The 26,574-nt window shown below is 34.8% G+C and overlaps 1 protein-coding gene across 2 annotated transcripts in view; it reads left to right on the forward strand.

Moving 5' to 3' along the window:
- Window positions 1-26,574, forward strand: part of LOC150104641 (two pore channel protein 2-like) — a 480,610-nt gene that overhangs the window by 309,444 nt on the left and 144,592 nt on the right. For both annotated transcript variants that reach the window (XM_090395240.1, XM_090395242.1), the window contains exons 11-12: window positions 2,409-2,476; window positions 21,791-21,872. In XM_090395240.1, coding sequence (XP_090251366.1) covers window positions 2,409-2,476; window positions 21,791-21,872 — 150 coding nt within the window. The remainder of the gene's footprint in view (window positions 1-2,408; window positions 2,477-21,790; window positions 21,873-26,574) is intronic.

Here is a 26,574-nt window from a genome sequence, read left to right on the forward strand (position 1 = left end):
CAGACTCTGACTGCCAAATTCAAAACTACCCACTTTTTATAAATTCTTTCATTCAACAAGCTCCATATCATTCATCTGCTATCATTGCCCTCATTCTCAATTCAACTGTCTTATTGTTGCAACAGACTACTCTGTCTTCTGTTTTACTGCTTTCACTAACTCATGTCTTCCCTCATGCCATACTTGTTTTCATTCAAATCATGAATGAAAACAAGTATGTCACACACACACTCTCTCTCTCTCTCAAAATCCTGTCACTTTCTCTCTCTCTCTCTCTTTCTCAGTCCTGTCACACACACTCTCCCTCTCTCTCAAAATCCTGTCACTGTTACTTTCTCTCTCTCTCAAAATCCTGTCACCGTTACTTTCTCTCTCTCTCTCTATCAAAATCCTGTCACTATTACTTTCTCTCTCTCAAAATCCTGTCACTGTTACTTTTTCTCTCTTTCTCTCCCTCAAAATCATGTCACTGTTACTTTTTTTTCTCTCTCTCTCTCTCAAAATCCTGTCACTTTTACTCTCTCTCTCTCTCTTAAAATCCTCATCGTTACTTTTTCTCTCTCTCTCTCTCTCACAAAATCCTATCACTGTTACTTTCTCTCTCAAAATCCTGTCACTTTTACTCTCTCTCTCAAAATCCTCATCGTTACTTTCTCTCTCTCAAAATCCTCATCGTTACTTTCTCTCTCTCTCAAAATCCTCATCGTTACTTTCTCTCTCTCTCTCAAAATCCTCATCGTTACTTTCTCTCTCTCTCAAAATCCTCATCGTTACTTTCTCTCTCTCTCTCTCAAAATTCTGTCACTTTTACTCTCTCTCAAAATCCTGTCACTGTTACTTTCTCTCTCACAAAATCCTGTCACTTTTACTTTCTCTCTCACAAAATCCTGTCACTTTTATTTTCTCTCTCTCTCAAAATCCTGTCACTGTTACTTTCTCTCTCTTAAAATCCCCTCTCGCTCTCTCGCTCTCTCTCAAAATCCTCTCACTTTCTCTCTCTCAGTCCTGCCACACACTCTTTCTCAAAATCTTGTCACTTTCACTCTCTCTCTCTCTCTAAATCCTGTCACTTTTATATCCTCTCAGTTTACTCTCTTTCTCTTTGTGCTGTCACTTTCACTTAATCCTGTCACTTTTACTCTCTCTCTCTCAGTCCTGTCACTTTTTACACTCTCTCAATATTCCTTTACACTGTTGCACATATTTTTATGTATATTCCTTGTTTTGTCTACTGCTTCAATCTCTTATCCAACCTGCACTTTTCATAACTTCCTTTCCTAACATTTTTGGCATGTTATTCTGCTGATAAAAATCCTTTCTTCTATCCAAATTATCCAACACATTCATCTCATTTTTTCTTCATTCATTAGAATATATATCACACTCTCTTCTTTTTCTCATAATAAGAATTAGGTAGTGGATATAAAACTAAAAACTAAAACTAAGGTAGTGTATATAAAACTGTAGGGGTGACCACCTTATCCTGTGAACGGTTTGAGGTCTGATGATTAATAAACCCTCGGCACTGCAAGGTAAAAGAGGGTATAAAGAAGATGAGATGAGATATAAAACTAAATACTACCGTCACATCTTTTTTTTTTTTTTTAATTTTCTTTGATTTTGAAATTGATAAAGACTAGCCAACATTGGCTAGTCTTTATCAATTTCTCTGTTTGTTGCAGAATGTTTCATAAACACTTGACAAATGTTTAAACTCTGTAAAGAATTAAACAGGAGAGTGAGTACATGTGTGTGTGTGTTTGTGTTACAAGGATTCAAAAAATCCAGCTGTTACTCAAACTTCTGGTTCTACATGACATTCACTAATGATAGCAGCTTTACAAATATATACTTTCAGTTCATTAATTCTTCCTAGTAGTGGTAAAAATGGTGCATTTTTTCCATATTTTGTTTGAATCTGCACATATACGACTCACAGATTTTGTACTATCATACAAGAAGCAGCACTGCATTGTTTCATGAAGAACTGCTCGTGAAACAAAGCAGTTTTTACATTGGGCTTGTACACTATAAGTTGGTTAGTCGACATCACTACAGAAAAGTCCTAGTTTAAGCTTCATAGCATAAGTGCTATGTTAAAGGTAATTCACTGTAAAGTATTTTTTAGTCTTTACAAGTGTGATTTGTTATACTACTCCTGATTGGGCATAGCTTTATGAAATGTCAAATTTATATGCTGTGTATGGAGTGACACATGAAATGATATTTTTTATTTTTCTATTGAATTTATTCACTATTTATTTTTTTGTCATTAAAATAAAAAAAAAAGCTTATTTGAAGTGTGTAAAAAAAAAAAAAAAAAAAAATATATATATATATATATATATATCTGTGTGTGCGTGCGTGTATATATATATATGTAAAAGAAAATATATGTTATTCCACAGATTTGACTTCATTGTGATTGGGTCTGCTGTTATCGCAACTTTTATTGAATCTCTTTTGAAAAATAGCTGTAAGTATGCAAATATACTGAATATTTTGATGTAATTTTTTGTAAGTAAAGATTATATATACACAGTATTTTTTTTTTCTAATATTAACCCCAGATGCAAAAGGGTTGCGAAGACAGGAATGTGTATGTATGTAGGGCATGCGGTTCAGGAGAAATATGGAACCAGTTGGTGTGTTTCTTGGAGGAAACAGTGTGAGAAAGGTTGTTCCAAAGAGCAGAAGTAGATTGAATGAAAGAGGAAGATGAGAATCTGGTTAATTAAGTTTGAAGCTAAACTGTGGATAAATGTTGACCAGCAGCTGCTTGTATTTTTACATGGTTATAGGGAAATAAAGGAACAAAAGTGAGAGTTGGGAGTAACACCTATGAAAATACCTAAAGAAAAGCCATAAGACAGAGTATCTGTGAGAAAATATGTGGCATATGTCTGTGAAAAATGGATCATCTATGAAGGAAGCTAGCTTCTGCTGAACAATAAAATGAAGCATATTTAGGGAAGTTTTGATGCACTACCCCCAGAAATGAAAGTACTCTAAGGTGGATGAATTTGAGATTTGGACAGTGGTAATCCTGTGTAGAAGAGGATAGGAAAGTTTTTTTGAGGCTGAGGAGGCTATAGATGTGATGTCTGTGCTACAGGCTACATCCAGATGTTGTGTCTATTCAAGACCTGATCTTTATTCTAAATCTGATTATTATCAAGAGTACAGCAAATGTGAAGTAAAATATTTCTTACAAGAAATAGGATTCTGCTTTGGTGGCACTGTTAAGGTCATCTCACCACCACTAGAGAATGGCAAGGAGATTGGTGTTTAAGACATGGTTATGAAAGATCTTGAATCATTTGAGCAGTATGCAGTTTGTGAAAGGAATCACAGTATTCAAGTGTGCTGTCATCAGCAAAACTCTGAATGTGATTTGAAGTTATTGAAAGAGGAAGGAAGATTCAAGATATCAGATGTTGATGGTCTTTTCCATTACAGAAATGAGTGTAATTAGATATCAAAGATTTGTTGCCCTTCTTAGGAATGAGTTAAATCTGAGCTTATTTCCAAGCTGTGATCTCTTTCTAGCAATAAATCAAAAGGGCATCATGTTGTGTGTTTGGAATGGTGAGAAGATATTTACCAAGATTGTGTATACATAAATTAGAACAAAAGTGAGATGTCAGCAGATTAGCTTTTTTTGTGGATAATGATGCATTGCACCCATCGAAGTTGCAAAAAAATTGGAAATAGGCAGGATTGGACAAAAAGTTAGAGCTAACAGCTTTGGCAAGAGACTGGGAGATAAAATATAATAACCATTTGTACATTATGCAAGTTTATCATGATACACTTTATATCATGTACATCATGATAATTTTTGAAATAAAATCATGATAGATCTTTGATCATTTGATTGTTATGCTCTTGTATAGCATTGGCACACTTCTCATAGACTCAGAGCTTTGAATTGGAATGAAAATATAAAATAGAATGGAGAATAAATATTTTCATACTAATATGGAATCATTTATTCTATCTCTTTGTTCTTATAAGAATTGTTTCTGCAATACATTCACTGCAAATAGTTCAGTCAGAAGACTGAAAAAAAAAAATAATAAATAAATAATAATCCAAGTAAAGAAATTAAACATGGAAGATGGGAAAATCTTCTACTTGGCATTTTACAATGCCAGGTAATGCATGGATGAGGATGAATGTGTAAGTTTTGCTATAATGGAAGAAAATAGAGGCAATATTTACAGTGTTTTTAGAAAGGTTCTCTAGTGAGAAAATGATTTAGTGTTTGAGAGTGGTTAGGGTTATTTGGCATTCTGACAGACCTGGTGATAAGGCTTATGTGTTAACTATTCATAATGAAAGCAGTTAATGCACTAGCTCTTAGCCACAACTACACTTTACACCTATAAAAATTCCTAAGAAGAAATTATTTAGATTGAATGTGGGATTCTCAGTCTTTCTACCCATATTGCCCCATATTAACCGTATGGGGCAATATGGGTATCAGACTGGATGTTGTTAATGTGCTGATTTAACCAAAACCTCCAAAAAAACTAACCTCTCCTGTAAAGAATACGAAACAATATTGGAATCAAGAAGAATAATAAAATAGTGAATCTGATAAGGGAAATGGAACAGCAGTTCTAAACTACTATGGTTACACATTAAAACTTGTTTTTTTACTTAAAGATTGCTCAGCCTACCTTACCTTAGACTATGACCCTACCAATACACAGTTCAGATCACTTCAGACTCCTTAAAAAGGTGGCATGCTGAAGTTACTAATAAACTAAAACCATATAAGTCTAAACCTCCTGCCCTGTATATGTGGAATACCTAAAAATTCATAATCAGAATATGCCATTACATCCAATTGTATATGCCATTGATTCACCCACATACAACTTAGCCAAATATTCAGCAAAAGTGCTTTCCCAATATACTGGCAACACTACCTCACACATAAAAAAAAAAAAAAAAAAACTTTAAAGCCGGTATAGAAAACTTCACACTCCAACACACAGACATTATGGTTAGTTTCGATGTCTCCTCTCTATTCACTAATGTCCCACTCAAAGACACATTATACCTTATTCAAACAATTTCCTCCTGATATTTCAGCCTTACTTAAGTTCACTATGACCTGTGGTTATTTTGTTTGGCAAGGAAAATTCTACTAAAAGAGGGGACAGCCATAGGCTCTTTGCTTTCTCCCACCCTGGCTAATTTCTTCATGGAAACATTTCAAGAGAAAGTTCTAAACTCTGCCTCATATAGACCTACTGTTTGGCTACATTTTGTTGATGTGTTCTCCATTTGGTTGCATGGCCTGGATGTTCTCAATATATTTTTAACACACCTAAACAATCAACAATCCAGGATCCAATTCACTTTAAAAAAAGAAAAAATGACAACAATGTCTAGGAAGGGGAGATTGTTGTCATTTTCTTTTCATCTCCCCTTCCTAGACACTTTAATTACATACCAGTCTGATGGAGCCCTGGCATTCCCTGTGTACAGAAAACTAAATGCACCAGTAGATACATTCACAAACAGTCACTTCCACCTCTCCCAACAGTATGGAATTGTTAATACTTTATATAACAGGGCTAAATTAACCAGTGGTTATTTTAACCCTGCTGTATGGTAGGACAATTCCTACCATATCAAAAAAAATATTAAACTCCCAAACCCATACTCTCTATCCAGAACAGGACTACACCAAAGCTATCACTATTCCATATATCTAAGGCACATCCAAAAAAACTAACAGAAATCTTTAAAAAAATACATTTACAGACCATATAAAAAAAATTAACATTCCTTATCTGCTCCACCGAAGACCAGCCACAGGCCCTAGATCCAGGTGTTTACCAGGTCACTTGCAGTTGTAAACTATCCTAGTATGGCCAGACAGGTGGTACAACTAACATTAGAATTGCTGAACATAAGGACTATATCTGCTTCCATCACTACAGCCACTCAGGACTTGCTGACCATGCTTTGGCCACCCACCCACCCACCCTAGGATACACTGGAAGAAAGCCACTTTACTCCATTCAAATATGAATATGAAAGACTTTTTCTTGAATCTGCTTTAAGAAACTATCCTAACCTCAACAAATTTGGTTGCATGAAGCTGCCCCAAATTTGGGAATCTCTCATCCTCTGTACTCAGCCCAACAGCCAGGAATGCCCAGTTTTGCCCACTAAGGGGCACTATTTGGGAATTATTGCCTATTCTTAGTTGGCATGCTTCATCTTCATTACTTAGTGTAGTGCCTGCAGGCACTTATCTTATATTATGTTTCCTGATGATGGCAGTTTGACTTTGCCAAAATATTGGAAGTATTAATTAAATTTATTTTAGTTAATATATATTAGTCTACATTGTAATTTTCTTAGAAAATAGTTATTCTAATGTAAACAATTTGAGAGTTCATTGGTGATAACAAATATCTCAGCATCTCTAGTTGCTTGATCTGTGCAGTTAGAAAAGGAAATCCAGTTGAAGTTGAGTGAAAAATATCCCTGGAAAATGATGTTAATGTTGATAGAATCTGTTATGGAGATTTTTAGTCAAAGCATATGAAAAATAGGAGATATTATAAGGTGAATACTCTCTGGCATCATATATCAGAGCAAACGTATGCACAAATGCTTTTGAGATGAAGAGTTTTTAACTGCACTAAATTGAGGTGAGTAGGAGGAACATAGAATACACAGCATTGTAACCTTGCTATGTTGTGTACATACATGCTGAATTTCATTCAGCCCCTCATATCATAGCCATAGCAGTGCTTTTCACCCCATCAGTGCTCATATTCCTTCCAGGCACTTTGCAGAATAATTCCAGCAAGATTATTCGCTAGCTCACTGTGGAATTCTTTACCCTTTCTTTTAGTGTTGCATGGTGATCAGTTTTCATTTTAGAAATTATGGACCTTACAACCGTGTTATAAATAACTATTTTAATTTCCTGACGTTTCGACCTTCATTCTAAGGTCATCATCTGGAGTATATACAAGGACAAGCTGAGTTAAAGAAACAATGATTTGATCACCGGTTATTCTACTGACATGACCTGTAATGAAAAAAAATAATAAAAAATACAGATAAAATTAAAAATTAATTAATTATTTAGAAACTACATCAAAGTTAAATTCTATTTGGGATAACATAAGAGAAACATTCTTTCATATAGATAGTTTTCTTACAGTAACAATGGTGTCCTATTTTTAACATTACAATTGTTTATTAGATTTAAGATTCTGGATTATCTACAGTCCTGTTTATAGTTAACTCTTAGGGAGAAAGATTCCATAGTTAGAATATGTGCCTTCCATGTGCTCGGCATTTTTAGACCATCATTATTGTTCAGATTGGGATGGTTGATAAGAATCTCACTTACTTAATCCCCTTCACTCCACTTGGGGTATAGGTCTTCCACCACCATTTTCTGCCAGACTCTGTTTTTTTTGCTTCTGCTTTTATTTGGTTCCAGTTTTTTTTTAATATTTGTTATTTCTTTCAGTATTGTTCTTTTCCATGTTTCTCTTGGCCTTCCTTGTCTTCTTTTACCCTGTCAGTTTCAATCTAGAGGCTGTTTTACTATTATTTTATCTTCTTTCCTCAACACGTATCCCAACCATCTCCATTTCCTTTCACGTATCTGTTGCAACATGGGTTTCTGGTTTGTTCTCTGCCATAGTTCTTCGTTTAATATTTGTTGTGGCTAATATATTCCCAGTATCATTCTTAAACACTTGTTTAGGAAGACCTGGACATTGTTAACTATCTTTTTGTTTAACATCCATGTTTCTGATCCATACATTAGTATTGCCTTTACATTTGAGTTAAATATTCTCATTTTAGTTTTTATAGACAAATTCTTGTTTTTCCAGATACACTGGTGCCTCGTAGTTTGTATTTAATTCGTTCCAGAAACCCATTTGAACTATGAATCGTTCGAAGTCTGAATCAAGATTTTACATAAGAAATAATGGAAAGCGAAATAATCTGTTCCCATATCCAAAAAATTTCAATAATTTTTTTTATTTTATTTATTTTAGGTTTTTTAATTTTAATAACTTAGAAAAAATTAAACAAAATAATCTTATATTTATTTTATTAATTTTAATTATAAAATATAATTAAAATTTAATATAAAAATCACAAAGACGAAAATAATGCTCCCGTTGTTAAGAGTCTTCTTTCTGCTTCTTAGCTGGAGTTTAGAATGCTGATTCACGTTCTCTTTTTACGAGAACGTGAATCGAGAAGAATCTATCTAATGTTGTTTGGCTCTAACGATTTTCTTTGACATTTTTAAAATAACCCATCATGTTGTCATCGAATAACTTGATATTCCTGGTCGCTACTGTCTTATTAGGAAGCCATTTTTCCACAATAGCTTGTATTCTAACCCAAACAGAGAACAATTCTTGAAAGTCGGCATTGGAAATGCATCCTTTGGTGTCATTCTCTTCCATAAAAATTTCTTTTTCCACTTCTTTTTGTTGTTGATTATGAAGATGTTGAAGTTCTTCTGTGCTGAGTTTGTTTTTTATGATCATCTATTAACTCCTTTACATCCTCATCACTCATCTCTAATCCCCCATAACTTTACCCAAAGACACAATTTCATTTACAACAGACTCTTCTTCACAGCTTACTACTTCACTGACTGAAATACAATCTGGCCAGAGTTTTTTCCAGCAGAAATTATTGTTTTAATAGAAACTTCTTTCCATGCCTTATCAACGATCCTTAAGCAAGAGTCAGTTCTGTGGCATTGGTTATTTCAAAGCACTTTTGAAACATAGCCTTAATATACAGTTTTTTGAAGTTTGAAATCACTTGCTGGTCCATGGGTTGTATGATAGAAGTGGTATTGGGTGGCAAAATCTTTATCTTGATAAAACTGAATTCACCAACTAAATCCTCCTCTAAATTTGGGGGATGAGCAGGAGCATTGTCCATCAATAGAAGAGCTTTTAATGGTAGATTTTTTTCAGTAAGATAAGCTTTTACAGTGGGAGCAAATTCTTGATAAATCCACTCAGTGAAAAACTCTCTGGTAACCCACGCTTTCATGTTGGCCCTCCACATAACACCGAATTTGCTCTTTATGACATTGTTCTTTTTAAAAACACGTGGATTTTCAGAATGGTAAATGAGCAAAGGCTTTATCTTACAGTCTCCATTAGCATTACCACAAAGTAGTAAAGTAAGTCTATCTTTCATAGGTTTATATCCCAGTGCCATCTTTTCTTCTTTTGTGATATAGGTCCTTTTGGGCATTTTTTTCCAAAAAAAACCTGTTTCATCGCAATTAAAAACCTGTTGAGATACAAATCCCTCGCTATCCACGTACTCCTTAAAGGTTTTTACAAATCTGTCCGCTTCTTCTCGGCACTCGCAGCCTCTCCATGCATGACAACACTATGGATCCCAGTTCATTTTTTTGAATTTATCAAACCAGCCTCAACTTCCTTAAAACTCCCCATTTTCAGTACTGGTCTCAGGTGTGCATTTCTTAAGTTCACTATGCAGATGTTTGGCTTTCTCACAAATAATTCTCTTAGTAATAACGTCACCATCTAATCGCTTCTTGTTTATCCACACTAAAAGGAGTTTTACCATCTCTTCAATAACATGGGATCTCCTGGAGGTCAATGTTGTCACACCTTTAGTCACATTGAATGCTACTTATCATTGACTTTGACATTTTAAACATCGTCGGCAGATCCATCAAACGTGTATCGCTTTCGTGTTTCATGATAATTTCTTTTTACATCTCAATTGTCGATACTACAACTTTTCTTTTAGGTTTTGTTCTTTCTACATTCTTGAATGCCATGGGCAAGAAAAAAAAAAAAATGCCAAAAACAGTTAAAAATTCTCTACACAAACGTATCATGCAATGAGTAGGCTGTGTACTAGACATACACTGTGTTGGAAATTAGTGGGGGAGAAGTATGCCCAGTGGCATACCGAAACTATCTAATGCTATGTGACTCTGAGTTCCTGGACTATAGTTCGAACTTAGAAATGGGGGTCGAACTGCGAATCAAATTTCTTGCTTTTTCAAGCATTTGAACTCTGGAATGTTCGAAGTACGAGGTACCACTGTATTTCTAAGTTGGTTGAAAGTTGAATAAGCCAGCTCTTTCCCTCTATTTATATCTTCAGTAGTAACTCCTTTTATTGATACTATTGAACTAAAGGTATATAAATTGCTCTACTTCTTTAAGTGGTGTTTCTTCTATTGTTATTTGTTTATTTTGCTTTGCATTTATTTTTATCAACATTGTTATATTTTTATTTATCCTAAGACCAACTTTTTTTTGGCTGTTTCTACAAGTGTTGTTTTTTGTTCTATATGTTTGATGCTTCTGTGAAAGTAAGCAGATATCATCTGCAAAATCTAGATCGTGGAGTTGGTTTTGAAGTAACCATTGTAATCCTGTATTTCCATGAGATACTTTTCTCATCACCCAGTCTATGACAATTAAAAACATAGTAGGGGAGAGTATATAACCTTGCCTTACTCCTATCTTTGTTTTAAATGGTTCTGAGAGGGGATTTCCATGTATTACTTGAATTTCAAAATCTTCATACATTTTTTAAATTATTCTTATTATTTTATTTTTTCTGGGAGTCCATAATTTCTAAGTAATTTCCATGGGGAAGATCTGTTATACTGTCGAAAGCTTGTTCAAAATTGATAAAATTTAAATATTAGCTTGCCTGCCATTCCAATGATTGTTCTATGATAATTCGTGAAGTAGCAATGTGGTCAGTGCATAATTTATTGGCTTTAAATCCTGCCTGTTCTGGTCTTAGTTGTTTTTCTATTTCTATTTTGATTCTTTCTAGTATTATCCTTGCTATTATTTTACTTAAAACACTCAGCAATATTATACCTCTCCAATTTTTGCATTCAGATAGGTTCTCTTTTTTTGGTAATTTAACCAGTAATCCAGTATTCCACTCTTCTTTCTGCTATATCTCATTTAATGAGGGATATAATATCTCTGTTATACGTTTTGGATTTACTTTTAGTATATTGCCTGGTATGTTGTCTGCTCCTGGTGCTTTACTTGCTTTAAATCTGAGTTATTGCTTTTGTTATTTCGTTCAAATTTATATCTAATGATGCATTTTGTTCATTTAATTCTGGGCTCTGGTCATCATCGGTCATTTCTTGAAATTTTTCCGAAAAGAATTCCACCCATCTATTTATCTCTTCTTTTTCATTTAATAATAGTTTTTCTTCTTTATTGTATATAGGAACTATCTGTTTCTTTTTCCACTTAATTTCCTTGTAACATCATACAACTTTCTAGTATCATTTATATATGCAGCATTCTCTACCTCTTGTGCTAGATTCTCTATGTATTTTCTTTTATCATTTCTTGCACTTCTTTTTATTTCTTTGTTAATTGCCCTATATCTTTCTGCTTGCTCTTGTTCAACATTTTTGCCAATCTGTAACAGTTTCTCTTTTATTCTATATCTCTCTCTCTCTCTTCTATTTTTAATTTGCTGTTTACTGATATCCATTCTTTGTCTGTATTAGTTCAAAATCCCAATATCCTTTCTGATGTGCTTATTAGTATGTCTTTAATCTTAGTCCATTTTCCCCTCTATGTTATCTCCTTCTCTATTTTCGAGTTTATCACATTTATCCTGTAGAGTAGTTGTAAATTTATTTCTAACCTCTTTATTTTTGAGTTTTTCAATTTTAAACCTCTTCCTATTGTGTCACTGTTTATTTTTAAATATTTTTACTTTTATGGTAGCTGTTAGGAGAAAGTGATCTGTATATGCCTCGGCTCCTCTTTTAACTCTGATATCCAAGAGTGATTTCCTCCAATTCATTGATATAAGTACATGGTCTAAATTTTAAAAGAGGTATACCATAAGTAGACATATCGATACAAAATTAATAACAGAAAAAACTCACGTACAAAGATTATTTAATAGTATAATTTTCGCCTGTGTGTCACAGGCATCTTCAGTACATTAAGCTCAAATTAAACAATAACTGACAATTCCAAAAAGCGCCACCTAAGTAGCTGGTGTAAGATAACTAAAAAGGTCAATAACTTTCCTTAAAAAAAAAAAAAAAAATCAATACAATAAAAAGTTAGGAAAGATTAGCTGATTTGTAAAGTACTATCTCCCATAAAGGGGATAGATGTAAGCCGTCAGATCTGTTTAAGTTAGGAGAATGAAGTAGAGCTTCACATGTTTCTTTATAAAGCCGTTCCATGAGAAACTGACTTTTGTGAAGAACTCTTGTCTTTCTCCAATGAGCTCTGTGTCTAGTGAAGATGGCATGTTCTGCAAGTCCAGACTTTTCAGGTTTAAAGTATTCAATATAAGATTGGCGTTCTTCTAGCCGAATAGAAGCAGATCTTCCCGTTTGTCCGAAATAAGATAATCCACAAGACAGAATCTGGTAGACACCTGGATGATTAAGATGTGGAAGCTTGTCCTTAGGAGAAGTGAGAAAGGTGGAGATTTTTCTAAACTGTCGAAAGGCAACAAAAATATTCGGTGGTTTTAAAACTTTTGCTATACATTCACTGATGCCTGGTACATAAGCGATAGTAATGTGCATTATTTCTTCTGTGTTTGAAGAGGAAGACATATTAAAACTACTCAAAGTTCATTGTATAGGTTGCCCCACTTACAAAATCTCAAAATTTTTATCAAATTTACTCTCCTCTTCAACTAGAAGAACTGATACTTATATAAAAAATACTTTGGATTTCAAAAATAAAATTTCAGATCTTCACTTGTATGTTTCTGATATCATGATCAGTTTAGATGTTGTTTCTTTATTTACAAATGTGCCTCTTTCGGAAAGCATTGAATTACTACAACAGGAATTTCCTTCAGACATTGTAAACGTATTTGATTTTGTAATAAATTCTGGTTATTTTTCCTTTAAAAATAAGTTGTATCAACAAATTGAAGGAACAGCAATGGGTAATCCTCTTTCTTCTGCTATCTCCAATTTCTTTATGGAACATTTTGAACAACGTATCTTTGACAACATTTCATTTCTCCCAGACCTACTTATTGGTTCAGATATGTCGATGACATTTTTGCTGTATGGAATGGCTCTTCGGATGAACTTCAACAATTTCTCACTAAATTAAACGCATTTCATCCTAGGATCAAGTTTACCCTAGAAGTAGAATCAAATAAGCAGTTAGCCTTTTTAGATCTTCTAATTCTTCGCCAACCAGATGGTAACCTACATTTCTCAGTTTATAGAAAGAAGACTCATACAGGACATTATATCCATGCAGAATCTCATCACCATCCCAGTCAAAAGGCAGGAACTATTAAAACACTGGTTCATCGTGCCCACTCCTTTTGTTCTTCGGACGATCTTTTACAGAAAGAACTACAATATATAACTTCTTCCTTTCTATCTAATGGTTATAAGAATTGCTTCATTAAAAGAACTTTGAGTAGTTTTAATATGTCTTCCTCTTCAAACACAGAAGAAATAACGCACATTACTATCCCTTATGTACAAGGCATCAGTGAACGTATAGCAAAAGTTTTAAAACCACTGAATATTTTTGTTGCCTTTCGACCGTTCAGAAAAATCTTCACCTTTCTCACTTCTCCTAAGGACAAGCTTCCACATCTTAATCATCCAGGTGTCTACCAGATTCTGTCTTGTGGATTATCTTATTTCGGACAAACGGGAAGATCTGCTTCTATTCAGCTAGAACGCCAATCTTATATTGAATACTTTAAACCTGAAAAGTCTGGACTTGCAGAACATGCCATTTTCACTAGACACAGAGCTCACTGGAGAAAGACAAGAGTTCTTCACAAAAGTCAGTTTTTCATGGAACGGCTTTATAAAGAAACATGTGAAACTCTGCTTCATTCTCCTAACTTAAACAGATCCGCCGCTTACGTCTATCCCCTTTATGGGAGATAGTACTTTACAAATCAGCAATTCCTAATCTTTCCTAACTTTTTATTGTATTGATTTTTTTTTATTTTATTTTTTTTTTTAGGAAAGTAATTGACCTTTTTAGTTATCTTACACCAGCTACTTAGGTGGTGCTTTTTGGAATTGTCAGTTATTGTTTAATTTGAGCTTAATGTACTGAATATGCCTGTGACACACAGGTGAAAATTATACTATTAAATAATCTTTGTACGTGAGTTTTTTCTGTTATTAATTTTGTATCAATAAGTACATGGTCTATTTGGTTCTTTGACTTTCTATCTGGTGCTATCCATGTCCATTTGTGTATTTTTTTATGTTGAAAGAGACTCCCTCCTATTACAAACTGATTGAACATACAAAAGTCTATAAGTAACACTCCATTTTCATTTATTTCTCCTTCTGCATACTTTTCCATAACAGTTTCTTTATTAGTATTATCATTTCCAAACTTAGCATGAAAGTCTCCAATTATAAGTTGCATATCTTTTTTATTTCTTGTTTCTATACTTCTCTGTAGCATGTTATAAAAATCTTTTTCTTCCTGGATCGCATCATTTGTTGGTGCATATATAGCAGTTATTGTGATGTTCTGCTTGCTGGCTTTAAATCTAGCGTTTAGTATTCTTTCGGATATTGGGTTCCACTCCATTAATGCAACTCCCTTTGTGTGGTCATTCGTATTTTGGTTCCCAGAGTAGATTAAGTAGTAACCAGAGTTTAATTTGATTTTTCTAGTTCCTATTTATCTTGTTTCGCTTAATCCCATTATTTCTAATCTGTATTTTTCTAGAGCTCTCGAGACTTGGTATGTCTTCCCAATTTCGAACATGGTTCTAACATTCCAACATCCCAGTCTAAGCTTACCTTTTGGTAAGGTGTCTGTCACTTTCTTCTGTACCTCTGCTTCCCTAGAAGGGCTTTCACAGAGGTGCCTCATGTTTGGGGCAGTTTGTGTTCTATTTTCTGCATCCGGTATCACATTTTGGAAGGTTTCAGTTTGCATAGTAAAAATTTTTTTTTGAGACTGGGTTGCTAGCCCTGCACTCAACCCTCCCCATTTATCCGGGCTTGGGACCGGCATGCCAAGTTTTCACTAAACATGGCTGGGTTAAGAATCTCACAGGCTTCCTTAAATTTACGATTTTAAAATAAAAATATCTGTAACATTATACTGCAATTTTATCAATATTAGGACTGTAATAACAAAAAAAATTGTTTTACACACACATTTAGATAAGTTAATGTGAAATTAATGTTCGATGTTATGGCGCTTGGTTTAGGTAATCCTGCTTTGAAAAAAACTATCTAGTTTTTTTTTGAACTTTTGAATTCTGCTGTTTTTTTTTATAATTAACTCCCTAAAATTACAAAAATATGTGCAATAAAACTGCCGCAGAAAGTCACGCCACTCGACAAAAGAACCAGTTACACTGCGATTGGTGTGATCACATCCTATTCATTCGGCAAACATGTTTTATGAGTGGTGAATAATTTATGTCGGCTAAATTACTACAGTGTTTTTCCAACATATGATGGCCTATTTGCCAAAATTTGTTAAAAATAACAGACAATTAATAACAAAAAATAACCTGTTAATTTAATTATAAGCAAATCTTGGTTAAAAGCATTTTAAAATTAATAGGGTGTTAATTTTTACATGTGACATACGGATCGGAAATTTTGTCCATTAAATCCAAAGTCCGTTAAATCGAGCATTTACTGTATATATATATTATTATTATTATTAGTAGTAGTAGTAGTATTACGGGCAACTCCAGGGAGTCCTTAGACTCATCGAGGGAGGCCTCAAATCATGTTCATCACAACTGTTCGACATTCATACAATATCTGTCATACCTCGCCTTAAACTCATTCATTGTCACAGCATCCATCACAGACTCTGGCAGCCCATTCCACTCATTCACCACTCTAAAAGTAAAGAACCCAGCTCTAACACCCTTACTAACCACACTTTTGCCCAGCTTCCATGGATGTCCCCTAGTCCTCCCATAACCAGCCCTGTTCTCAAAAATATCTTCTGAATTAATTTTATAGAAACCCTTCAGTAATTTGAATGTCTCAATCATATCTCCCCTCCTCCGCCTATCAACCAATTTTTGCAACCCACAAATCTTCAACCTGTTCTCATAAGGTTCATTCCACAGACCTGCTATCATCTTGGTCACTCGCCTCTGGATCCTCTCAACCTCCTCCCCATCAAGAAGAAACCTAGGTGACCAAATCTGGGCACAGTAGTCGAGATGGGGTCTTATCAAGGCTCGATACAGAAGAACAATAACATGCTTGTCAATCAGCAACCAAGTGATTTGATGAGCTGATTTGGCCACTTTTGCAATGTGCCCCCTAAACTTCAACTCCTTATCCACCAACACTCCTAAATCTCGTGCCTCATCAATTTCTTGGAGTACAGTTCCACCAATGTAGTAAACTGCTGCTAATCTTTTCACCCCAAAATGTATAACATTACATTTTGCCACATTAAATTGATATCCATTCTCCTTAGCCCAGACCTCCAATCTATCCAAATCATCCTGCAAAATTTTGACATCATCTGCATTCACTATTGCCCTACCCAACTTTGCATCATCTGCAAACAAATGAACTGTTCCTCTCAGATCCTTTCCTATATCATTAATGAACAAATTAAACAGCAGTGGTCCAAGAACAGATCCTTGTGGCACACCACTAGTCACAGGCCGTCTTGTGGACTCTACTCCTGAATAAACCACTCTCTGATATCTCTCCATCAACCACCCTCCTATCCATCTCACCAACCCTATATCCATCCCTATATGCTGCATTTTACTGATTAGAATTCCATGTGGTATCCTGTCAAAGGCCTTAGCAAGGTCCAGTAGAATCACTGTAAACCCATTACCCTTATCCAGTTCAGCCGTCACTGTGTTATAATACGTGAGCAAGTTACTGAGGCATGACCAACCCTTCACAAAACCATGCTGTCCCCGATACAGTGTCCCATTTTCATCTATCCAATCTTGTATTTTCCTCTTGACTATTTTCTCCAAGACCTTGATAACGATTCCTGTTATGCTGATTGGCCGGTAATTTTCAAACAGCAGCCTTGGGACCACCTTTATGCAGCAGAACTATTTTCCCCTCTTTCCACCCCCTTGGGACTGACCCAGACCCGAGGCTCAAATTAAACAAAATGGTCAAGGGCACTGACAATTCTTTAGCCGCTTCGTGTACGACACGAGCTGGCATACCATTTAATCCCACAGATGTATTGACATTGAGGTTCTGTAATAGACTATTTACCTCTACTTCATTCATCACAATTCCAGTATAAGCTGTTGGTTCTTCCATTCCTGCAGTGTCACCACCTGGACGATATACTCTTGCAAAGTGCTCGCTCAGTAATTCCACTATATCGACTGATTCAGTTACCTCCCTACCCTGAGCATTTTTTAAAATCATTCTGCCATGAACATTTTTCCTTTTACTTGCAACATATTGAAAAAACTGTTTGGGATTTTCTTTAGCCAGCATGGCCAATTTTCTTTCATAATCTGCTTTTGCTTTTCTAACCACCCTTGTTACCTTCCTGGCCTGAGCTTTATACTGTTCCTGCACCTGTTCGGTCGCCTTTCTCCTTAAATTCCCTCCACAATTGTTTCTTTTTTGCAGCTCAAGCTTAATAGTGTTATTCATCCATTTAACCCCTACTTGATTTATTATTCTGACTCTTGGTATACAGTCAACCATTGCCTCCTGCAAACACTTCTTAACCACCTCCCATGCACTATCAACATCCAGCCCCTGCAGTTTTACACGTAATGGTACTGAGCCAAGCACACTCCTAAGCTTGTCATACTTACCAGTCCGCTAATTCCACATGTACCCTGTCTTAATTGTAAATTCCACTCCTTTAGCCACCTCCCAAGTCATGACCTTATGATCACTCTCACCAATTGTGGCAATATGGCCATGTTCGTTACAGCCACATTCTGAAATGCAATTACTAGGTCAAGCACTCTCTGCCTCCCTAGTATTTTCCACTACATGCTGTCGCTGATAGTTGTCCCTTAATAACCGCATAAAATCCAATTCCTTCCTCCCATGTGCCCTCTCCTCCTTCCAGTCAATGTTACAATAATTCAAATCACCCATAATAATTACTCTCCTTCCACTCGTTTCTTCTATTTGCCTATGCATACTATCCCCACCATCTATTCCATCATCTAGTCTATAGCAGCACCCAATTGTATATTTTGTTCTGCTAGACTCTATCTCACACCCAATAGCCTCAAATATGCTCTTTTCTCTATCCTGCAGTTCGACTTCTATACTCCTTGGCTACTACTCATCAGCTATCATCAATAACACTCCTCCCACCTTTTTATTCTTCCTGTCACTCCTGAACACGCTATACCTGTCGCATTCAATCCCACTAACTTTATCATCTTCTGTCATTATCAACTTCATATATAGTAGTATTATAGCTATGTGTAGGAGTTGATCTAATTACAATCTCCCAAATTTTTGGCAAATTAATGCAACCATATTTTGTTCAGGTTAGGAGAATTCTTCATAGCCATGGCTGACTCTAAAAAAAAATCTTTCTGACCTGTAACGACTTCTAAATAGCACATAAATAAATTTCTAGATTTTAGAAAATAAAAAAATAGGTATTCTGTTTTTCCATTAATAAGACAGATCTATGTCCCAGATATTGTTATAAAATATTAGTTAACCAAAAAATTACGGATTGAGCGAGAGAAAAAATAAATTCAAAAATTCAAAATTAATATTTTATTTGCTGATAATATTAGTATAAATTATGATATTGCTTGGGTATAACTGTGTATAAAATGTCTGTTTCACAAGCACTATATACAAATTAACATTATAAATAAAACTTATAATCTGAAGAGAAATTGCCCACAAACTTTACATCTGACATAAAGAATATAAATATCACATAAAATTTCTTCCTATTTTCTTTGAAAACAAAATATTAATTCATGCTCAACATTTCTTTATTTACAACATATTTTTTTCATTCATGTCTTCTTTAACTAGTTCCTTATAAGTTGTGATGAGATGCCTGAGGAACAAACAGGTTTTAGGAAAGGTAAGGGTACCAGCAATCAGATCCTTTGCCTTAGGCAGATCATAGAAAAGTATAAAGAATTTACACTCCCAATGGTAATGTGTTTCATAGACTACTCTAAAGCTTTTGACTTGTTCAGCATGTTAAACGGTGGGAATTAATGTAAAGAATGGGCTTTCCTCAACACACTGTCAGGCTGATATCTAACTTGTACAGGGAGCACAGTTTATTTATTCATATGGGATTCCTCCCATTCCTCCACTGTCCCTTCTTTAATCTTTAATGAGAGATTAAGTATGTATTTTTTTATGACTGTAGACCCGTGTGTGTGTGTTCATGGGCCGGTTTTCATATTCTGAGGGACAAAAACCAGAGTTTTCAGGTAAAAAAAAAACCTTCTACCTCTGTATGAGATCAGGTAACTCATATTTAGTCAAAAGAGACTAGATAAAGGTTCCTCTTGTCATGGACAGGAATCGAATCCAGATCTTTCCAACCAAAGGGATTCATCTATACTGATCTACGGAGGCTCAGAATTCCCGGTGAGAACAGGCATTGGATTAACTGATTGGCTTCAGGTTGAAAAAGAGTTAGGCAAGGATGTCTACCTTCTCCTCACTTGTTTAGTATCTGTGTTGAGGACATTGTGCGTGTAGCATTGGATGAGTTCAAGACAGGAATCAAGATAGGTGGTAGATTGATCAGTAATCTGATGTATGCTGATACAGTACTGCTCTGTAATGACAAGGAAGTTCTAGTACAAATTCTTGACAAAGTTAATGAGATCATTAGGAACAGAGGACTTCAGCTCAATCATAGCAAGACAAAAATTATGGTTCTCAAAAGAAATATAGACAGAGAAGCTCCTGAGAAACAAGTGTACCTTAATGGAGAAAGAATTGAAATCCAAGTTCGGGTACCAGGGACCTGTTATTAATGTAAAGAATTGCTGTTCAGAAGATTATAAAACAACAGTCAGATACTTGTCTAAAATCTGGAAAGATGGATCCATCTCCATGGGAACAAAGTTGAGGATTTCGAATGCAGCTGTTTTTCCAACAGCGACTTATGGATGTGAGACTTGGAGCCTAAAGAAGTCTGATAGGTAAAAGATAGCTGCTTTTGAGATGTGGTGTTACAAATGGATGGGTGCTACAAGGATTAGTAGAACTTTAAGGTTCCTTAAGGATATTGACAGAAGAAAGTTGAAACTTTGTACACACTGAAAGGATGGAGGGAGGACTTCCCAGAATAGTATTAAAAGGTAAAGCACTTGGAAAAAGAGAAAGGAGTAGACTCAGTGAGATCGGTGTATCTAGAGTGACTGATCATCCGAAAGTTGAGGCCTCTAGAAAAGCCTACAACATCACGAGGACTGGTGTGGTACATAACCAAGCATCTGAGTGACCATATGGCATCCGTTGATGTCCATTGAACAGATAGGTGGAGGTCAGATCAATAGAACTATAGTTCGATGGCTGAATTTTATTTCCCTTTTTTTGGCAATTCACATGAACAAAAACTTGCTTCCAGGCTGTGCATTAGATGACAGATGAGTATGACAGCTTGAAGTGTTGATGCAAAACAGCTGTGATTAAGAAGCACAACTTTTAGTACAACAGGAGGAATACCATCAGAGCCAGAAGACTTACTGGGATGAAGGCTGCTGAGGATTTTTCTGATGTCCTGCTGAAATTTCAGAATTGGCATAGTGTAGATAATTTGTAGAATAGTAGGAGGAGTTCTGTCTTGGTCATCTGTGTGAGAGTTGGAGGAAAAAACTGATGCCAAAAGGTCTGCTTTTGGCATCAGTTTTTATCTTTTATCAGTTTTTATCTGCTCTTCTTACTTTCTGTAAGAAGAGCAGATAAATATCAGAAAGTGAGAGGTGTGGAAACATGGAAGGGCAAAAGTTATTAATTCATTGATTATTGTCATAAGACAAAATGGTAAAGTTCTGATGTCTATAGTAATTCTTGTTACCTCTCTGCTAATAAATTTGCTGGTCTGGTGGTTGGCCAAGTGGTTGATACATCAAATCTGCAACCAAAAGGCTAGTGCTTCAATTATCACCATGGGTGTTTGTTTAGGTGGAAGATCACTTTCATTGTCTTGTGTGAGATCACTACCAAATTTATTGGATGCTTAAATGGCTCGTTAAAGTGTGTCTTCAGTGTCTAGAGTGGTGTTTCAGAACTAAGTAAATATAAAACAAAAAATAGAAAAAGTAAATAAAATTTTTAAAAATAAGCCCAATATAGCCTACTCACAGTGCTAATGTACTTCAGGTTTTATAGCATTTTGCTATTGCTAGTAACACACACATATTAACTTACATTATAGTAACCCCCCCCCAAAAAAAAAATAAAAAATAAATAAATCTAAGTGTTCATATGTTAGTGTTCACATTGTGCTAAACTACTTACTGATAACAATATCACTTGTATCCTCTCATTACACATGAAATCCAGCCAAAGCCTCTTGGTATTAATGTCCTGCCACAGTGAACCATTATAGTAAACCCCTATAACAATCAGTGTAACAAAAAAGAGAAACTTTGGGTCCAAAATTTGTTGCGGTGAAAATGTCAGCAATTTTTAAATATTATGAAATAAACTTCTTAATGCTGTATAGTATATCTGAGTACTTGTAAATATTTGTTTGCAGAAAATTAAAGAGGCTCTATTTAATTAAGATTCTTTTTTAATTTTACTTTGCAGTGTACAGTACAACTCAAATATTGGATATAGTTTTAGTTTTGAGAGTTCTAAGACTTGTTAAAATTATTGGAGGAATTGAAAGGTCTCTCTCTCATCATAGTTTGAGAAATAGATAAGTTTTGATAATGTAAAATGATACTTTAATATTTGAGTTTATAACAATACGACTTATATATTTTATGAATTTCTTTATAACATATTTTAAATTCATTCTTTCATTATTAAATAGTGTTCAATGTATGATATGTAAAAATTATGGAGATAACTACACAATATTTCAAACTTTATTAACATCAATTCATGTCAATGTCAATGTAGCTTTCATTACTGAAAATGCATTTTGTAATATACAGCAATCCCTCAATTAGTGTGTCTTTTTTTTTTCCCTACACCCATATTCGATTAATGCACCTCAAAAATGTGATTAGTGCAACTTTATATATCTTAAAAATAAATGTTACAGATTTTAAAAATTTTTCTATCTATACATTTTTTTATAGCTAACTATTTTAAAAAATTACTCACCAGAATGAAATAATTCAGTTACCAATTAAAAACATTTTACAGAGTTTTCTTTCAAAGTGCAAGTGCAGGTAAGGAGGTCACCACAAATTATCCAGAGATTTTGAAGAAAATTGTGGAGGGGGGGGGGGGGACTATTGTGACAACAAACATTTAATTTCAATGAAACTGGCCTTCTTTGGAAGTGAATGCCTTCCAAAACTTTTCTGGCCAAATCAGAGATTTTCAGTCTTGTTATTTTAAAGTCGCAAAGTCAAATGAAATTACTGCTAGCAATATGTGAGCCATTTGGAAGCACATTGTGTAAATGATTTTAGAGGCTTTTCAAATGAATCTAAGTTAATTAAATCTCATTCTGAGAAATTGAGTGATTCTGACCTGCTAATTTAGGTTCACAGTGGGAAGATCCTGAAGAATATGGAGAAAATTTAATCATTGATAAGCCCAGAGATTTCACAGAAACAAATTGAAAATATATGTTGTGCAACCGAAGTTTTCAAGCAGCAATGCTTAGAGGCTGACCCTGGTGAAGAGAGAAGCAGTAAAATTTGCAGAAGAGTAGTAGAGCCAATAGGGCCATACTGTCAGTTGGATGAAAAAAAAAAAAGAAACAGAATGCCTTCCAAACTACATTAGCTCAATTCTTTGTTAAGAAGTAGAATAATAAATTTATATTCTGCATATGTTTTATTGAAAATGAAAAAGATATAAATGTAAAAATTGCAAAATATTTTAAAATAACAGGTGTAATTAACTCTATATTTAAACCAAACCTAGTTCAAAAACAAACCAGACTAAAAGTATACAATACATTAGCCCTACCAGTCTTAATGTATGGAAGCGAAATCTGGACAATAAAACAAAAAGACAGAGATTAATAACAGCAGAAATGAAATTTATGAGAAAAACTGCAAAGTATACCCTATTTGATTCACAAAAGAAATGAAGAAATTATGAGAATTAAACCAAGAACCATTAATAGAAAAAATTAAAATATATAAACATAAATGGATGGAACATGTTCAAAGAATGAAAACAGAAAGATTACCAAAACAAGCCTTAAAGTACAAGCCATTAGGAAAAAGAAAACCAGGACGTCCTCTTAAACGATTCAACGATGACTTCTAAGGCCAGAACAGGCCATGCTAGGCCTAAATCCTTGATATGCATGATGATGATGATGATATGTTTTATTATTTTTCAGCTTCATGGTTTTCCTTTAACTAGGCCCTGAGATATACCCTAATTCTTTTATAAAAAAAATTCTGGGTCAAAAAAGAAATTTGAGGAACGAATTATGCTTTTTCCCCATAGGTTATTAGTGCATTTTCGATTAATGCGCCTGTTTTAAAGAATGCATTAGGCACATTAATCGAGGGATTACTGTAAAATGCTGAGCTGTGAAATGACCACCACAGTAAAATACAGTACTGAATGAAATTATATATATATTTATTTAATTATATACAAATGAAAATGTTAAAAATATTACATGATTTCTGTTTGAGATTTAAAAAAAAAAAAAAAAGGAGGGCTGTTTTCTGCTGCACTCAGTAAATTTCCCTCTAGCATTACAAGGTATTCCTAACCATGGCTAAGATCTTTGAGTTCCATTCAAAATTTAGATCAGCACTTTCCAAATTTCTTATTGTAGAATCAGTTTATTCATAAATTTTACTCTTTATTATATTAACTTGCTTTTCCTCTTTCTGAACATTCACGAAAGTAGATATGCACCGAATCTTCATAATTAAACTTGTGATGATCTGCATTCAATGACTCATAGCAACTTTTTTTAAGACAAATAGATGTACGATATTTTCTGATATAACTTACTCATTGGATAAAAATTAACCACATTGATTCCACTATTAGAAATCATTCATACTTAAAAATTTTATTGTTAGTTGTTTGCTGTAGGATTGGTTATTTGGCAGCCATAGAGAGATGCATCCTGATTGTATTGCAGCTGTGGCCCATCATATCCTACCATCATAATAGAATTTATGCCACTTGTAAAATCGGATTGTAGAGAGACAAAATAGTAGGCTACTGTATGTACCCTGCTTGGAAAGCAGTCAACAGACACCATAATGTGAGCAACAAACAGCCATGGCACCCAACTTAATGCAATGTGGGACCTCCTTTTGTTGTGATGACTGCAGCAATCCTATGAGGCATATTTGATCACTATCATGTCTCAGGAATCAATGAGATCCTGGACTGTTGTGGTGCAGCCATGCCTTGACCTCATGTGATGCTCCAGTTCATCCCACAAATGTTCAATAGGATTCAGACCAGGACTCTGTAGAGGTCAGCCAAATGCGGTGATGTTCATATCCACAAACCAAGCAGTTACAGCAGCAGCCTAATGACATGATGCATTGTCTTGCTGAAAGAGACAATGGTCAGTTCCATAGAAACATTACAAAGTAGGAAGAATTGCATTGTCCAGAATGTTCACATACCTTTTGGAGTTGGTGTTCGTGGCACCACAAACAGAGGTGCAAGGCCAAACCAAGAAAAACAGGACTTTACCATCACACTACCATTTCCAAATTTCATAATTTGGGTTATGCACTCTTGTTAGAGATGTTCACTGGGTCCATACCCATCCATCTACTTGGTAGAGGGTGTAGCATGATTCGTTGCTCCATAAGACACTTTTCCAAGCTTCCACATCCCATTATACATGCCCTTTGCACCGCTGAAGACCACTCTGTGTGTTTTATTCAGGTAATGTGGGGCTTGCATATTGCAGTCCTACCAAGGAAACCCGTGTTGAGCCAGGGCCATCACCAGATTAGATTGTGCCCTAAGGCAAACAATTAAATATTGCCCCTGATGGATTATAAGACAAAAATATAAGAAAATCTCCAATTGCCATTTTGTTTTTATTACAAGAGAAACGTTAATGCAAAACAATTACATAATAATATTAATTAAATGTTTGCACTACTGGGATATGACACAATAAAACTGTTTATAAGCTCTTCTAAATTTAAATTATAAGCTATGTATATAGTTGCTAGACCAACCAATTTTTCTTAGGTCATTGCTGTTTGCAAATAATTTTTAATCAGTTTAAACTTGGAAAAACTTCTTTTTGCACTTACTACACTAACCAGAATTGTTAGCATAGCGATGGCACCTACCGCAATATGGCTAAAGGAGCTCCCTTATTAAGCCGCAAATCATTCTGCATCTTGTGTTATTTCAGTTTAAAGGTTAAGGATTATAGTAAACAACCAATAAATTTAATAAAATTCATACATTTTCTATTACACTGATTAATATTTCTTTATTGCTTATGAACTGATGAGATCATTCTGAGCAATAAATACAAAATGTTATATTCAGGCAATGACAATCAAGGAAAAGAAGGAGTAGCCATAGTTTTCAACACTAAATATGAAGCTAATCTTCTTGAATGACAGGCAGTCTCAAGTAGAGTGATGTGGGCAAATATCAGAATGCAGAACTGGACAATGAGACTTATTTGTGCCTGTGGTCCCACAGAAGGTTCGACTAAGGTAGAAGTGGAGGAATTTTTTGAGGCTTTAGAGAAAGCAACTGACACAACGAAAAAGGAAAAGTTGGTCCTTGTTGGGAATCTAAATAGCAGAATAAGAAATGATTGTCAGACATACAAAAATATTTTGGAAAATTTGGAGAGAAGAGCAAAGCTAATAATAATGGCAAATATTTGTTGGATTTCTGCTCAGGACATGGACTAGTTATTACTAACACCATGTTCCAACATAAAAATGTGCGCAAATTCACATGGAGAGAGAAGAGGTAAGGAATAAGAAAAGTCTCATTGACTATGTTATTGTTGTTGGTGATGTTTACTCCCTGGTGCTGGACACCAGATATACAGTGGATTTGAAATTGGAAGTGATCACTATTTAGTCTTGAGCAGGATAAAATTGAATTTCATATTGAAAAGAATAACATGTAAGAAAGTTTTAGAGCGAATAAAAGTTGAGCAGCTCTCAGATGTGAACTGTAGACTAAAATACACAAAGATTATTGAAGAAAAAATGAAAGAGTTTGAGAACAAGAATCAAACCTTGGAGATTCATTGGCAAGCCTTGAATTGGCAAAACCCCGATTGATTCAGTCAGAGAGAGGCATGTGGTGAGGTTGTCTGCAAGGATAGAAAAATCAGAACTTCATGGTGCTGTAAAATTTGATGTAGCTCGGAATTTTTCAAGTGCTCTACATTGACTTTTGCAGAGGTCATGTCTCAAAAGATTGAA

This window comes from Typopeltis vanoorti, chromosome 7 (assembly GCF_054136105.1).
Source record: "Typopeltis vanoorti isolate ZY-2024b chromosome 7, IOZ_Tvanoo_1.0, whole genome shotgun sequence".
Taxonomy (NCBI): Eukaryota; Metazoa; Arthropoda; class Arachnida; order Uropygi; family Thelyphonidae; genus Typopeltis; species Typopeltis vanoorti.